Raw genomic sequence first — 14,896 nt, 5'->3', positions numbered from 1 at the left:
AAGCTGTCCAATAACATGGCAATAACATGCGGTTTTTAATGGAAACCAAGGCAGGAATATTATTTTATGGACCACTCAATCGCGACGCCTATAAATACTGCAGGTGCTAGGTGGGATCCAATAAGTACGATTCGATCGCTGGAACAGTTTAAACGCGAACTGTAATAGAACAAGTGTTGGCTCTTTATAAAATGCTAGTCAAGTTGTGCACTATTCTTTTGGCCATTGGCCTTAGTCAGGCCGTGGAGTATCCGCCCCTGCAACTTAATAATCCTCACCAGAACCTGGTGCAGTTCCTGATACAATCACGTGATCTCGGCAACGATCAATCACATACCTCTGATTGCATGGATTATTATCTTCCCCTGCTTAACGAAGTTGTGGAGACCTACAGGGCTGATGTAAACGCGTGTGTGAATAAAGCTAATGAGGAGGTGGCACAGATCAACGACAACACCAAGGAGGAACGAAATGCCATTGATAACTCCGCCAAGACTTCCTGCAATGCCCTTACCGCGTGTAGTACAATAGAATCTGCCATAGGCTACTTCAGCTGCTACAGTGAAGCCGTAAGTTGACTTTTGATAAGTTGACTCCCAAATTGATAATTACACATAATTTTCGCGTTGAACAAAAAATTTTTAGTCAAGCACATGATTATATAATCTAATTAAATTGTTAACTTTAAATAGTGATTACCAAATCCCACAGAAACCAAACTTTTACTTTGCCAAAAATATGATTTTAAATTTAGTTGGTGCTTGATTAAATTAACTATATACTAATATTCTATAACACTAACTAATTTTCAAATTTTCTACATTTCAGGGTGCCAACAATACCAAAACCATGTTCACCATCTCCGCTAACGCTTCGGAGCTGCTAGCTGCTGTGCAGGAAGAAGTGCGTCTCATCAAAGTGAAGGAAGAGGTGTGCACCAACAAGACCCAGAGGGCCTATGGAGAGGCATACGGCCAGCTCTACGAGGATTTGAGTGATTGCATTGCTGGCGCTCCAATTCCATCGGAATCCACAAGCACCCAGGCCTCTTCCACGGATTCTTCGACTGATTCGAGCTCCGCTTCCACCGAATCCTCTACTGATTCGTCCTCCGCTTCCACCGATTCCTCGACTGATTCGTCATCCGCTTCCACCGAATCCTCTACTGATTCGTCCTCCGTTTCCACCGAATCTTCTACCGATTCCTCGACTGATTCGTCATCCGCTTCCACCGAATCATCTACTGATTCGTCCTCCGCTTCCACCGAATCTTCTACTGATTCGTCCTCCGTCTCCACTGAATCCTCCACGGATTCCTCGACTGATTCTTCCTCCGTGTCGACCGAATCCTCCACTGATTCGTCGACAGACTCCTCCTCCGCTTCCACCGAATCCTCTACTGAATCCTCGTCTGATTCGCCCTCCGATTCCACCGAATCCTCTACTGATTCCTCATCTGTTTCCACGGAATCGACAACAAGTAGTGGTGAAAAGGAAGCGCCGCCTGAGGAGGACTTGAAATCCCTCTCCTCTCAGAACAGCAATGACCTCCAGAAGATTCTAAAGAATCTACGGGTTTGGTTCAAAAATCACTAATCGATCGTGTTAAATTTAAATAACGGCATAAACGAATAAAACTTCAATAAATATTAAATATCTATCTATCTTTATTTATTCGAAAATAAAAAGAACAAGTGTTTTTCCATAGGGTAAATAAAAATTTAACTTCATAAGCGAACACTGAATAAAAAACTTGAAGAAAAGAACCGTGTGATTCATTGTGTAAGACACTTATCAAGCTATCAGGCTATAGTCCTCGTTGAGGCGCCAAAGTACAGTGTTACCCACCACTTGACTAACCAAACTTTGGCAAATCAATTATAAACGGTCAGCCGATAAGCTACCAACTATACTAGCCATTACCAATGCCAGATAGCAGGGCTATTTATGGATGTTTGGGTCATAGAAAAACTCATTAAATATTAAATCGGAAGGAATCATGGCCGATTTTAAGAACACGATAGCAACTTAATTAGCTTTTAATCAGCATGATTTAAAGATTTCTCGATGACAGTTTCAACTACCGAAAATTATGATAGAAGAGAGCTATAAAAATATGAACCAAAAGCCAGTAGCATTCAGTACGTATTCGAGATCCGTTAAGTCGGTTAGTTAAGTGGGCATACTAAAAATGAAGTTCGCTATTGCCCTGTGCCTGCTATTGGCCACCAGTGGCTTTGCCATGGTTCCCAAACATCCCGCCGACCTAGTCTCCATGTTGGCTCGCCAACAGTTCGCCGTTCGCACTTTAATGGGCGCTCCCGAGGCACGGGATGAATCGAACCTGGTCAATGACTGCTTCAACCACTACATGGAGGACCAGACCAACGTGATCATGAGCTACAACCTACAGTACACCGGATGTCTGAGGACCGCACAAACTGGTCGGGATGAGCTCACTAAGGAGAGCGCCTCGGAGCGCGAAGCCCTTCTGGATCGCACCAACAAAATGTGCTCCAGTCTGACCCAGTGCGATACCCTTGTTGATGGCCTGGATTTCTTCGACTGCTACCGCAATGCCGTAAGAATAATGAGTCACTAATTTAATTCACTCGAGATCTCCAAAAGATGATCTACCCCTTTAAGCTCTAATGATTATAATGAATAGCTCTTTAAAATGTTCTTTGGCAACAAACTGGTCTAGGTTTTCATTCGTATGGTTTATTGCTCGATTAGAGCGCATTAAAAAAGCGTGCCATTGTCATAAATTCATTCGTATTATCAGACGAGAGCCAAAGTGCTTTATAAAGACTGACAGTCTATCATTAAGGGAATATAAATAGTAACATGCAATATCTTTTAGTCCTCCGACAGCTACAAGGTTATGTTCACCCTGAACAGTGACTCCAGTCTGGACTTCAATCGCATCAGTGCCAAGTACCAAGTGATCGAGACCGATCTTACCGACTGTGTGGATTCAGCTCGCTTGGATTACGCCCACGACATGGACGCGTGCGACGAGAATCTGACGTTGTGCTTAAAGGGAGGCGAGACTTCCCCTCAACCGACTGTCCCCACTACGACTTCTGGGGCTCCATCGACTACTACGACTACTGAAGCTCCAGTGTCCACTACTCCTGTAGCTCCATCGACAACTACGACTACTGAAGCTCCAGTGTCCACTACTCCTGTAGCTCCATCGACTACTACGACAACTGAAGCTCCAGTGTCCACTACTCCAGTAGCTCCATCGACTACTACGACTACTGAAGCTCCAGTGTCCACTACTCCTGTAGCTCCATCGACAACTACGACTACTGAAGCTCCAGTGTCCACTACTTCTGTAGCTCCATCGACTACTACAACTACTGAAGCTCCAGTGTCCACTACTCCTGTAGCTCCATCGACAACTACGACTACTGAAGCTCCAGTGTCCACTACTCCTGTAGCTCCATCGACTACTACAACTACTGAAGCTCCAGTGTCCACTACTCCTGTAGCTCCATCGACTACTACGACTACTGAAGCTCCAGTGTCCACTACTCCTGTAGCTCCATCGACTACTACGACTACTGAGGCTCCAGTGTCCAGTACTCAAGAGAGCACTACCGAAGCCACTTCCACTTCCGAGCGTTCACCTGAGGAAGATATCGACAGATCCTTGCGTCTCGGTCAGAGGAGATCTTGGAACCTGTTTAAGCGCTTCTTCTAATCTTGAGGAATTTTGTATTATTTATTGCATTCAATGGGAAAATTTAAGAATCCTAATAAATTTTGCTGCCGATAAAGCGTAGAATACTTTTGGGTTCGATTTCAATTGTAAGCAGGGTCGTGCGCAGGATTTCTGCAAAAGGGGCTCATAAAATATCAACAAATTGTTTTATTAGTAGATTAAAACTTTTATTAAATATATAGAAACTGTATGCACACTTTTTGTTTTGAATTCCAAATATATTCAATCAAGTGGGTTGCCTAGTGGATTAACCCTCTTGAGTGCGACGCTGGGAGTAATCTTATCTCTGATAGATGACGGAGTAATGAGCTTTATCTCGCCTGTCCAACCAGACAAGCGCCACATTATTGACTACTGGTGTTTGCCACTACTCTTAGATCAGAAAGCTTCGATCCACCGGACGACACTGACAATCATTGTGCACGTCTGTAGATAAGTGGTGCACCTGAACCTCTCATAAATAACTGGCCTTCGGGCTGGTCAATAAAACCGAATGGGGTAGAGCCGAGTTATTAGGAAATGATCAATTAGTCGCTCGGCACTTGAGCGTTTTCGTTGGTTCTTGAGGGCATTCGAGACCGGCGACCAAATGGAAGCACTACGTCGATTTTTAAGAACGGAGACCCGTTGTCGCCTCTACGGGATACGCACCATAATATTGTTTGCCCTATTTTTGGGTTTCTCGGTGGCTGCTGAGGTGCCGGATTTGCTCACCCCCGAACCGGATATCACGATAGACGAATGCCACGATGAGTTCACCATTGCCTGTGCCAACGCCTCGCTGGTCTTCTCCGATTCCTACGATCTGTGCGAACTGAATGCCAATGAGACCATCATCAATCTAGAGGTCGATGTGGAACTGGAGCGACTCCAAATCGAGTTGGGATCCAGTGCGGTGTGCGGAAATATGCAAATCTGCGACACATTGGTTGACGATCTGGAGTACTTTCAGTGCATCAATAAAAACGTAAGTTTTCGAACTAGTTAAATGATGTTAAAGTCCAAATTAATACATTTGTTTTTAGGGAATCCATAACCTTGACATTCTGACCGAAATAAATTACAATGCCACGAGTGCGTATACACGACTACACGAGGACTATGATGCAGTGCATCGGGCGCTTTTGCTTTGCGGCCTCGATGCCCAGAAAAAGTACTTGGAGGACATAAGGCAGGCCCACAGAGAACTCACTCAATGTCGATCGGAAATCGACGAGCTTAACAACGAGTAGTCGTCGCTTATCTGTCACTATACAAACAAAATGATTAAGGGTGAATAAACACCATCATATAAGCTAAATCACTATAGTTTACCAGGAATCGATATTATTTGCTGATAAGAATATAACTTTTAGGATTTGTTGATTGCCTGATCCGTCTTAGATACATTAAGTACATATATATATAACTTCCATAGTTAAGTTCTATTATACATGGAAGTACAATAAATATTTATTAATGTTCAATTCAATGTGTATCATTTAGCTGCAGACACTGATCCAAGGATCGAAAGATTGTATCGGTTCCTTTCACATAATTTTGTTCGGTTTGATTTGTGCAGCGATAGTGCTCCAATTCGATTCTACTTAACTTCTTATTTAGTATTAAAGCCTGCTCGGTGGCATTAAATGAAATACTGTAGACATTCGCCAACTGTAGCTTAGCCTAAGGGAAAACTAAGGTCAAAAAGGTCTCGAATCAACGGACAGCCACTCACCATTTTGGCAAAGCAGTTGAAAAAGTCCAGGGACTCCGTCAGGGCCAAACACTGATCAATGAATGATGAGATGCCCAGGGCAGCCTCTCGAATCTCCTCCTGAGCCCCAGTGGCATCCGTTAGCAAGGACAGCCGCTCGGTAATGGTACACTTTTGACACGCATTATATCCTTGCGACCAGGTAGCCCCTTCACTCTCCAGTTCCGGTAGGTAACGAGCAAAACACTTCTTGGTGTTGCCCAGACTCGAAACAGTTTCCTTTCCATCATCTAAGTAGGAGCACAATGAGTTGAGAGTTCGGGGAGGAGGCTCAGCAGCACAGGCCTAGAAATGTAGTTGGAGTTATTGAAATATAACAATGATATTACTTATTTACCCTAAGGGCTAGAAGCAGAATGATAGCAGTTTTCATGGCACTGGTGACCATAAAACACTGACGGAAATCGAAGCGAAATTTCCGCGTCAAGTTACCGAAAGTTGGTAATGTAATCTGACAGTGATGTATGGTTTGTTTATAGGCTTCTTATCGCTGGGGTTCGTCTGCAAATAACGATCCAGTGGCTCCCAAACTTTGCATTTCGATGATGAGCAAAAAGTGTTGCATACTTTTAGCTAAAGGGAAAACTTTTCCGGCGAAAGTTGGTCTTTGCAATTAATTACGTCACTCGATAAACAGTAATGGAAAATGGTTCAATAGATATTGCGCTGTATTAACCAATTGGTTACAGCAATCGATTCTGCGGATCGTAAACCCCTAAGCCCCTAAATTACCTTTGATAAGTTCAAAGAACCGCGAGTTAGGCCTTCCGGTGGTTCCTGGCCACCTTATCTTCTGACTATCAGCTTTTGACCCTGAATACACGTGTGTGGCATCGAATGGGAATGCACATGCAAAGCAATTTGTGGGTCTGGGCATTACGCATACGCATTAATGCTACCTAATTGATCGACGCTGGGTAGCAGGAAAATATTCACAAAAATATCATTTCGGGCAAACGGATCAATCATTCACACCGCCGGACACGTATATAAAGGTTTTGTACCCCTTCCTTGGCAGCGACAGTAAAGATCGAGCCGCCAACAAAACGACCGCCAACATGAAGCTTCTGTGCAGTGTGCTAATCCTCGCCAGCGTTCTGGCGGCCAACGTAACAAATAATTTGATATCCGCCACCATTCCGGCAATAACCAGTTTGGCTTTCTCCTGAGCAGGCCAAGCCCAATGTTCAGCTGCAGCTGCAGAGTGCCTTGGATCAGTATCTGGTGCATGCCCGCAATTTGGATACCACCGTTTCCGCGGATGTGACCACCCAGTGCTTCAACCTCTATCTGCCCATGCTGAATGAAGTGGCTGCCACCTTCTCCACTTCCTACCAGGCCTGCATCAGCACCGCCAACGCCGAGACCGCCAATCTGACCGCCGAGGCCGACAAGCAGCAGAAGATCTACCAGGCGGAGGTCACCAGCCTCTGCAGCGCCTTCACCGCCTGCAACAGCGACAACGACACCACCAACTTCTTCACATGCTACGCCAATGCGGTGAGTTGAAGCTAGAGGATCCTCCAAATGGTGTTTGTTAACATAGATTAGGGTTCAAGTAGTACTCATATGCCCCAACAAGTATAGGTATTTCGCATATGGTAAAAGTCTAGAGACTAGGTCAATTTTTTTTAGACCTAAGCTTTAAAAGTTACTAAAAGTAATCGTTTTAATACCTTAGGCCGAAAGTGATGTATCTGTGATCTACGGCATCGCCACCAATGCCGCCAGTTCGGCCAGCTCCCTGAGCATGGGCATCCAGGCCATCCAGGACACCGAATACCAGTGCACCAACACCACGGAGAGCAACTACGTCCGGGATACCGCTGCCACTTACGATCTGTTGGACAGCTGCCTGAAGTACGGAGTGCCCACCACCTCCACGGCCGCCCCCTCCTCCTCCAGCCCCGTTGATAGCTCGAGCGGGGCTCCTGTCACTGATGGCACCACTGTTGTGGCATCGTCCACCACCGCTGCTGACACCACTGTGGCTGTGACCACCGCAGCACCCGGAACCGCTGCTCCGGCGACCACCGCCGCTCCCGGCACTTCGGCCTCTTCTTAAGTCACAACTTCAAGTAATCGCAAGCAATAAATGAGCATTGAAAAAAAGATACAAAAGGTGTCCTTTAAACATTATTTAGGAACTAAAAAAATGTATTTTACAGATCAGAATCATTATGTAAATTTAAAGAAACTTAATTAAACTTATTTTTTAAAATTTTTCAATAAGTTATTACTTACACGTGCACGTACATATTATATGTACTATTTTTATATATGTTACGAATGGAAAGCTGTTTGTGCTAATAACAAAACTTGAGTTAGTTGGCAGCGCATTTCGTACCTATAATAAGTCAAATGAACAAGAGAATCCTACATTACTTGTAATGCAAAAAAGTTTTTACATATGTCATGTAAGATAAAAGGTGCATGTTAAGTCATCATAACATATCTTAAATATTTTATCCAATAAACCGGAAGCTAACTTTATTTACTTTTTTAACATTATAGGATTTGAATACAACTACCAACTTTATATAGATTGTATATGGTATATGTTGCATACTTTTTGTCGAAAAGCAAATGTTATTCAAAACAAGAAAGGAAGTCAGGTTAGGCAAACCGATGCTTATATACCCTTGCTGTAAATATATATTTAAAATACCAAGGCATTTACGATTGAAAACATTACTTTTATCATCAAAAATGTGGTGAATCGAAGTGAAGGCACCTGCGTCAGAATCTTCTGACTTAAATCAAAATACCCTCTGAAATTACATATAAAGTTTATATCTTCATTCAATATTTGAATATGACACATTGATGATAAGAATAGATTTCGCTAAGTTTTTGGGCTTTGTGTCCCAATAGTTACAGCAATCAATTCCATGGATTGTAAACTCTTAAGCTGTTGAATTACCTTTGATAAGTTCAAGGAACAGGTTCATGTCGACTACCTTATATTGTTATCCGCACTTTGACTTGACTCATCGATTGGAGCCGTCTGGTCATACGCCCTAATGCTACCTAATTGATCGGAATTCACTTGCAACAAAAAAATCACACGAATTTCGAGTTGGTCAAACGGATCCATCATTTTACCGACCAGACGCGTATATAAAACATTTAGACCTGGTCTTCAGTAGCCCCAGTAAAGGAATAACCGTCAACATGAATATTCTGTGCACCGTGCTAATCATCGCCAGCGTTTTGGCGGCCAACGTAAACAATACGTCACATCCGCTTGTTTAACGATAGTAACCACTTCCGTTTCCAGGCCAAGCCCAACACGCAGGTCCAGAGTGCCTTGGATCAGTATTTGGTTCATGCTCGCAGTCTGGATACATTTGTTTCCGAGGATATGACCACGCAGTGCTTCAACATATACATGCCCATGCTGAACCAAGTGGCTGCCACTTTCTCGAGTTCCTATCAGGACTGCATCACCACCGCCAATGCCCAGACCGCCAATCTGACCGCCCAGGCGGAGCAGCAGCAGAAGACCTATCAGTCCGACGTTTCAACACTCTGCAGTGCCTTTACCGCCTGCAACAACAACACTGATACCGCCAACTTCTTCAACTGCTATGCTAATGCTGTAAGAAAATCTACAATGAAATAGTGAAAGTATTGGAAAATTGAATCTTAACTATTCCTATAGGCTGATAATGACGTCTCTGTGATCTACAACCTGGCCAGCAACGCTGCCAGTTCGGCCACCACCTTGAGCTCGGGCATCCAAGCCATCCAGACCACCGAGTACCAGTGCACCAACACAACGCAGAACAACTACGTCCGGGATACTGCTGCCACCTACGATCTGCTGGACAACTGCCTCAAGAATGGAGTGCCCACCACTACCGCCACATCCTCATCAGCTCCTCAAACTACCTCTACCACAGAAGGTGGTTTCTTTTTTGGCCTTTGAGTAGTTGGCATATTCTAATCCATGGTAATAAAACCTTTTTTGGTTTAGTAAATATTTAAACCAAAACAAAAGAAGACAAATAATTCAATTATATTGCCAAATTCACAGTAGCTTGGATTTACACTGCATTGCTAATGAAATCTTAACATAATCAATTTTGGTTCAGATGTAATTGTAAAAACGAAGTGTTCAGTTAAATAAAGTAGCATTGGTTTCAGATGTTTAGTTAGATTATAATGTGTACCCATGTTAAGTTAACCTATTGACTTAGGCAAATCCTAAACAGCTGTTGTATTTTTTATATTTTTGCCCAACGGAGTACAGATGTTCTTAGAAATGTACTTTCGTGTAATATTCGGTTATTTCTGGCACAAGATTTCGGAACAGACTTGCCCACAATCCCGGCAGCATCAACGGAAAGTTTTTTACCTACACTTGGAGAATAGAACCAGACAATCGCCGAATAGACTGACCGAACTTACACATTTTCGATTGGCGAGCGGGCATAAATATTCAATCGGAGGTGGCCTTATCGGCGATACATTCAATTATCTCTCCGGTTTGCGGCTGTTGGCGCTTTAAAGTGTGCCCACACACACTGGCTTGTGCTCAGTCGAATTTTGTTCTCGGACCATTAAACATTACCTATTCACCATTCAACATTCAACATGGAAGGCCAACGCGTGGCAGTCGTCGCATTTGCTGTTTTGCTCGCCGGATTGTGCGTGCTATCCGGTCTGAATGTAATGAAAATGAAATTGAAAATGGAAATGAAAATGAGACCGGGTTGGTGACAATCGAGTAACCGTAACCCCCTTTTCGTAATCTCCAACAGGCGGCACCCGTGGAATGCAATAATGGCGGTGGCATCCAGATCTCTGACGATGGCTACCAGAGCCAGACGCAAACCGGTCCCGGCTGCCAGACCCAGACCTCCGAGGATGGAACCCAGAGCCAAAGCCAGAGTCAATCGGGCAATGGCTACCAATCGCAGACGCAGTGCAGCGGCTCATCCTGTGGTCAGTTCAACACCTTCCCGCCGCTATTCACCATGAAGCCGTTGGAGCCGTTGGCACCCATCACCTGGCAGCCCTGGGGGCAAATGAGGAACAACCAGGTGCAGCAGCAGATCAATCTTGGTTAAGTTTTTGAAAAAAAAAGTATTCAGGTTAATAAAGGTTTTAAATTCCTAATTATTCAAAAATTTCAAAAAAATAATTATATGTGCTATTGAAAATTAATTGATACAATAAGCAATAAGATGCACAGTGATTTAACGGCTTATCACCTAAAAGTTTAATAAAAAATTGTATTTCATTAGTAGCAAGAACTTAAAATGCTGCAAATTATTGGGTTATCGCAATCTTAACACAACACAAATACCCAAAACCATAAAACAGATTTCTCCAAAATCCAAAAGATTTTAATTAAAATTGATATTGATAATATTCATAGATAACAACAATAGAAAACACACGCTCAAAATGTTTTCGGCGTAATAAAAAAAGGAAAGCGAGCTTGAATTTAGATGCTCAGTCTGGCGCTTGTCTAGCTTGGCGAGATCTCGCAATCCAAAATGACTCATTTATTTGTTTTTTTATAGTCTGTGCTATTTACATTTTTAGTCATGTGGGGTAGATTAGCAACGATTCGTCCGAGTATTGTGAGCGATTAGTTTACTCACTGATTGTTCTGCTGATGGGGCGTAAAGATTCTGACAATGAGCGTTTCTGATTTGAGCACGGTCAAAGATAATCGCCATAAAGTGTATAAATAGTTTTCCGTACACTTAAAACTGAGAGATTAAAACTAAATGATTAAAAACATAAACAACTTAAAAATTAAATTGGTACTGATCAAACCTTTATAAGTGTTTCATCTGAAGCAGTTATATTTTTGTTCTAGAACTAGATAAATATATATAAAATAGCTTCAAATTGATTGTACGTATCATAAAATGTTATCCACGATTTTCGAGAGTTTCCAGCTCAAACTTTTGCTTATCACTTAAATCCCTGGGATTGCAGCCAGCAGCAGAAAGGCAAAAATAATGATGAATGTTCGCGAAAGTCTCGTCTGTGGTTAATGCATTTTTTGTTTTCCTGTCACTTTTGCCGCTGTCGCTGCTGCAGATAAAACTTTTATAATGCGCCCAACTTTCCGGCAATGTGGCGGTGTACCATCACTTTTGGCAGGCACTGTGGCACCTTCTTCTTCGGCGTTCGGCCTTCGGCGACGTGTGCAAGTAATTGTGGCAAAAGGCAGCACAATAATCAGCGGCAGAAGGATATCGTCAAGCGATGGCGGCGGCGGTGACGGTGCCGCCAGCTGGCTTTTAACTCATTTTCTGATTAAAATCTGTGCCATTAAGCGTGCCAGCTCGAATCGGACTAAACTTTTTTAATGGCCCCGACAATAGTTGCCGACGTCAGTGGGGCGGTGGGTTCGTTTCTGATCCTTCTGCAGTGCAGCCGCAAAAGGACGCGCGAAAATTGGCGCCTGCAACCAACGACGTTGGTCACGACAGGGTGCAGAATTCGGTGTAAAATTAAATTAAAACTGCCAAGGCAAAAGAGCTGCGGACTCGGTGTGCACAGCGAGAAATAACCACATATATCTTTGCGGCAACTATCAGTGGAATTAAGTTTAACATACGATACTTGGGTAGTAACACATTGCGATAAGGCTATAAATACGAAAGAATTGTTTACTTAGTAAAAATCATATCAATTATTTCGATAAGCATGACCTGGGCTAAGTTTAAATATTGCGTAGTGAATATTGTTTACTTGCAATAAAGTGATAAGGAAGGACACATATGCCATTTTTCAAAATATTGCTAATTATAATTACAATTAACTTACCATCTTGTGCTGAACCAAAAAGTTATGATAAGTGCTAATTAAGTTCTGGACTTTTTCTCCGTGTGGCTAAAAAGCGAGCCGAAAGCTGTGAATATATTTGCGAGCCTTCGAGAAGGAGGAGCAGCAGCAGATGGGCGTAAAACAGCAGGATGAGGACCAGGATCCTATGCAGGACTCTCAGCGCCAGCTGTCAGCGGCTGCCAGAGCAACGATGTCAATTAGTTTTTGAAGCGATGCTGACCTCCTTGGTCCCCTGGTAACGCCATCCAATCCTTTCCAGCCGCCACCGCCTCCAACTTGGCCTTGCTTGTCCTTTGGCCGAGTCAAGTTGGCTTTAAGTTAATTGCATAAGATTTCACTTTGCACTTGCAATGCTGCTGCTACTGGTGATTTTGCTGCTGCTCGTGCTACTTCCGTTTCCGCTCGCTCCTTGCCATTTTTTAATCAAGTTAAAAGTTATTCTTAAATGGAGTGAAGTGAGCGAAATATGCAAGCGCAATGCAAATATCACAAAGAGCCTTCATCTGTGGTTGCATCGATTGCATTGCTGTAGAAAGAAATATTTACGTGCTGATTATTTCATGTGGCATCCGGGGCCAAATTGGTTTTGCCATTCAAACGCCATCGCCTCGTTAATGTATGCATGTTTTTAAATGCTTTCGTCACATTTAATTTGTGAGAAATTCATATGCCATCCTGTGGATTCTTTTTTTTTGCAAATACGGAAAATGTTAATTAAACTCGAAAGTGTGGGCAGATGAATTTAACTATCAATTCGATTTATGATGTGCAAGGCAAGTTTCGCAGCACAGTGTTGTCGATTTGTTGAACATGGTGTTTAAGATAAGTGGTTTTCCATTTAACTCTGTTCAACTGGTAATTGATATTAAGAGATATTATTAATCTGACTGTTTAATTGTATTTAATGAGCTTTAAGAAAATATGGCATAGTCCAGTAGTCTGTTAATGATACTAAATTTTAATCCAAGAGTATCGATTACTAAAGCGTAATGAGTTGTCGACCTTGTGATGCGCGTTTTTGTTTACATAATATTTATGCGGCAGCTTTCGTTCTCACCTGCCTACCATATTTCATTTGTCATTCGGCTTGCCACTTATTTTTTTTTTCATTTTTTATAAATTATCTTTGGCAACAACACAAACACACAGCCATCGAGAGCCCCTCAAAGCTGGAGCTATTTCGGGTGCTTTACACCTGCAAAGAGCCTTTGATTGATGATACAGGTAATTGATAAGGCGCCTCAAATACCTCGGGTGGCTTCTTTGCCCACCCCCAGCTAATTGGCTGCTAAGTAGGTGATGTTTAAAAATATTTTAGCGAAGCGTTCTCGCAGTACACCTTCCACATTTCGGGACGGGACGGGATGGGTCTTTGCCTAATTATGCACTCAAAGCTTAGTCAACGAGCTCGTTCCGAGATGGTTTGAGCTAATTAGGGCGTCCAACGTTAATTGCAATTTGCACTGGCACTGCCAAGGGAAAGGGCATTTTCCGAAAGGGGGTGGGGTGGGGTGGAAAGGCTCGGGGAAAACCCAGTTTGCCGGTTACGAGATGTCGCTCAAGTTCTTCAGCTGTTGCTGTCGTTTTGGCGGCGTTGTCACGTTTTTGGTTGCTGCGATTCTCTATGACTTCATTTCTGGATGCCACAGATGTTGCACTTGCCATGCGATTTGCACTTACGTGTGAATGGGATGGAGAGAGTGGAGGAAAAGGGATGGATGATGAGCACTGAGAGCTTTTCCATAAGTTACAAATTTGCTTTTAAATATTATTTACAATTTTTTAAGTCGTGCATAATTATTTCATCAGTTGTTATTTTATTTGAAGATAAATTAAGCTTAAATTGTAAAATTCTATCATATTATTAGATATATGATTTATATAGAAATTGGTTCTCTTTTTTTCGGTGCAGAAATAAAACCAGATAAGTGCCGATGTAACCGAATCTTGACTGGCTTTTCTGTCTGGGGCAGAGCCGAAAATTTTCTAATTTTCTACTGCAGTGATTTCGCATGCATAGAGAGTTGCATTGCCCGCCTCCTGATTTTCCCACTTTATTCGCATTTCTCGCTTTCCCGCATTTCCAACTCTCCCGCTTTTCCGCTCTCCGACTATTTTCCGGCCCTTCCCTGGGGCGAGTTCCACTGATTTATGCGCATCAATAAGTTCCCTGAGTGCGATACTTATGCGAAATGTGCCGCAATGAGACGTGGACTTGCCCATGGCACGTTCGCCTGCAGTTGCTGTCCACCAACCCCACGATTTTCCGAGATTTCCACCTCCTGCTGCTTCTGTTCCAGCTGCTAAAATAATGATTTGCATTTCGATTTGGGGTTCGATTTCGATTCGGATTTGGCTGAGATATATGGGTGGGGGCGAAAGAGAATGATGGCTCAGCTTGGTCGCACGCTCTAATGAGAGTAACGTGCACAGAAAGAAATTCACCTAAGGTTACAAGTATAAATAGTACTTAGTCTATTTCCAATAAGGAAACAATTAAGTTGCTTACATAGGCAATGCGCTTTGATAGAACATTTAATTGTTTACGTGGCCTCATGGCAGATAATTTTCTGAAGATCTATGAATTATTG

General features: G+C 42.9%; 7 protein-coding genes and 1 long non-coding RNA gene across 8 annotated transcripts; 6 read left to right on the top strand and 2 right to left on the bottom strand.

Annotated features, from left to right (window-relative positions):
- Positions 1-115: 115 nt before the first annotated feature.
- Positions 116-1,654, top strand: LOC6735038 (cell wall protein IFF6). Its single transcript, XM_002081983.4, has 2 exons — positions 116-569; positions 829-1,654. Exons 1-2 carry the CDS (start codon positions 192-194, stop codon positions 1,594-1,596), a joined length of 1,146 nt encoding a protein of 381 aa, XP_002082019.1. The 5' UTR covers positions 116-191; the 3' UTR covers positions 1,597-1,654.
- A 471-nt stretch (positions 1,655-2,125) lies between these two features.
- LOC6735037 (threonine-rich protein) lies at positions 2,126-3,793 on the top strand. Its single transcript, XM_002081982.4, has 2 exons — positions 2,126-2,581; positions 2,864-3,793. The coding sequence occupies exons 1-2, from the start codon at positions 2,192-2,194 to the stop codon at positions 3,710-3,712; spliced, it is 1,239 nt and encodes a 412-aa protein (XP_002082018.3). The 5' UTR covers positions 2,126-2,191; the 3' UTR covers positions 3,713-3,793.
- A 1-nt stretch (position 3,794) lies between these two features.
- On the bottom strand, positions 3,795-4,170 carry LOC123327098. Its single transcript, XR_006541560.1, has 2 exons — positions 3,931-4,170; positions 3,795-3,856 (listed from the first exon to the last, which is right to left on the bottom strand). It is a non-coding gene; the product is annotated as an uncharacterized LOC123327098 (long non-coding RNA).
- Positions 4,108-5,130, top strand: LOC6735036. Its single transcript, XM_002081981.4, has 2 exons — positions 4,108-4,700; positions 4,759-5,130. Exons 1-2 carry the CDS (start codon positions 4,323-4,325, stop codon positions 4,963-4,965), a joined length of 585 nt encoding a protein of 194 aa, XP_002082017.1. The 5' UTR covers positions 4,108-4,322; the 3' UTR covers positions 4,966-5,130.
- Positions 5,131-5,155: 25 nt separating this feature from the next.
- LOC6735035 lies at positions 5,156-5,924 on the bottom strand. The gene is made up of 3 exons (XM_002081980.4): positions 5,827-5,924; positions 5,451-5,774; positions 5,156-5,398 (listed from the first exon to the last, which is right to left on the bottom strand). The coding sequence occupies exons 1-3, from the start codon at positions 5,875-5,877 to the stop codon at positions 5,201-5,203; spliced, it is 573 nt and encodes a 190-aa protein (XP_002082016.2). The 5' UTR covers positions 5,878-5,924; the 3' UTR covers positions 5,156-5,200.
- Positions 5,925-6,470: 546 nt separating this feature from the next.
- On the top strand, positions 6,471-7,597 carry LOC6735034 (nuclear pore complex protein NUP62). Its single transcript, XM_002081979.4, has 3 exons — positions 6,471-6,598; positions 6,663-6,989; positions 7,171-7,597. The coding sequence occupies exons 1-3, from the start codon at positions 6,548-6,550 to the stop codon at positions 7,552-7,554; spliced, it is 762 nt and encodes a 253-aa protein (XP_002082015.1). The 5' UTR covers positions 6,471-6,547; the 3' UTR covers positions 7,555-7,597.
- A 1,008-nt stretch (positions 7,598-8,605) lies between these two features.
- LOC6735033 lies at positions 8,606-9,651 on the top strand. Its single transcript, XM_002081978.3, has 3 exons — positions 8,606-8,714; positions 8,770-9,090; positions 9,154-9,651. The coding sequence occupies exons 1-3, from the start codon at positions 8,664-8,666 to the stop codon at positions 9,418-9,420; spliced, it is 639 nt and encodes a 212-aa protein (XP_002082014.1). The 5' UTR covers positions 8,606-8,663; the 3' UTR covers positions 9,421-9,651.
- A 358-nt stretch (positions 9,652-10,009) lies between these two features.
- On the top strand, positions 10,010-11,008 carry LOC6735032. The gene is made up of 2 exons (XM_002081977.4): positions 10,010-10,163; positions 10,256-11,008. The coding sequence occupies exons 1-2, from the start codon at positions 10,089-10,091 to the stop codon at positions 10,562-10,564; spliced, it is 384 nt and encodes a 127-aa protein (XP_002082013.1). The 5' UTR covers positions 10,010-10,088; the 3' UTR covers positions 10,565-11,008.
- Positions 11,009-14,896: the final 3,888 nt, after the last annotated feature.

Source organism: Drosophila simulans, chromosome 2R (genome assembly GCF_016746395.2).
Source record: "Drosophila simulans strain w501 chromosome 2R, Prin_Dsim_3.1, whole genome shotgun sequence".
NCBI lineage: Eukaryota > Metazoa > Arthropoda > Insecta > Diptera > Drosophilidae > Drosophila > Drosophila simulans.
Note: the sequence above shows the minus strand (reverse complement) of the source record. Positions and strands in the feature narration are given on the sequence as shown.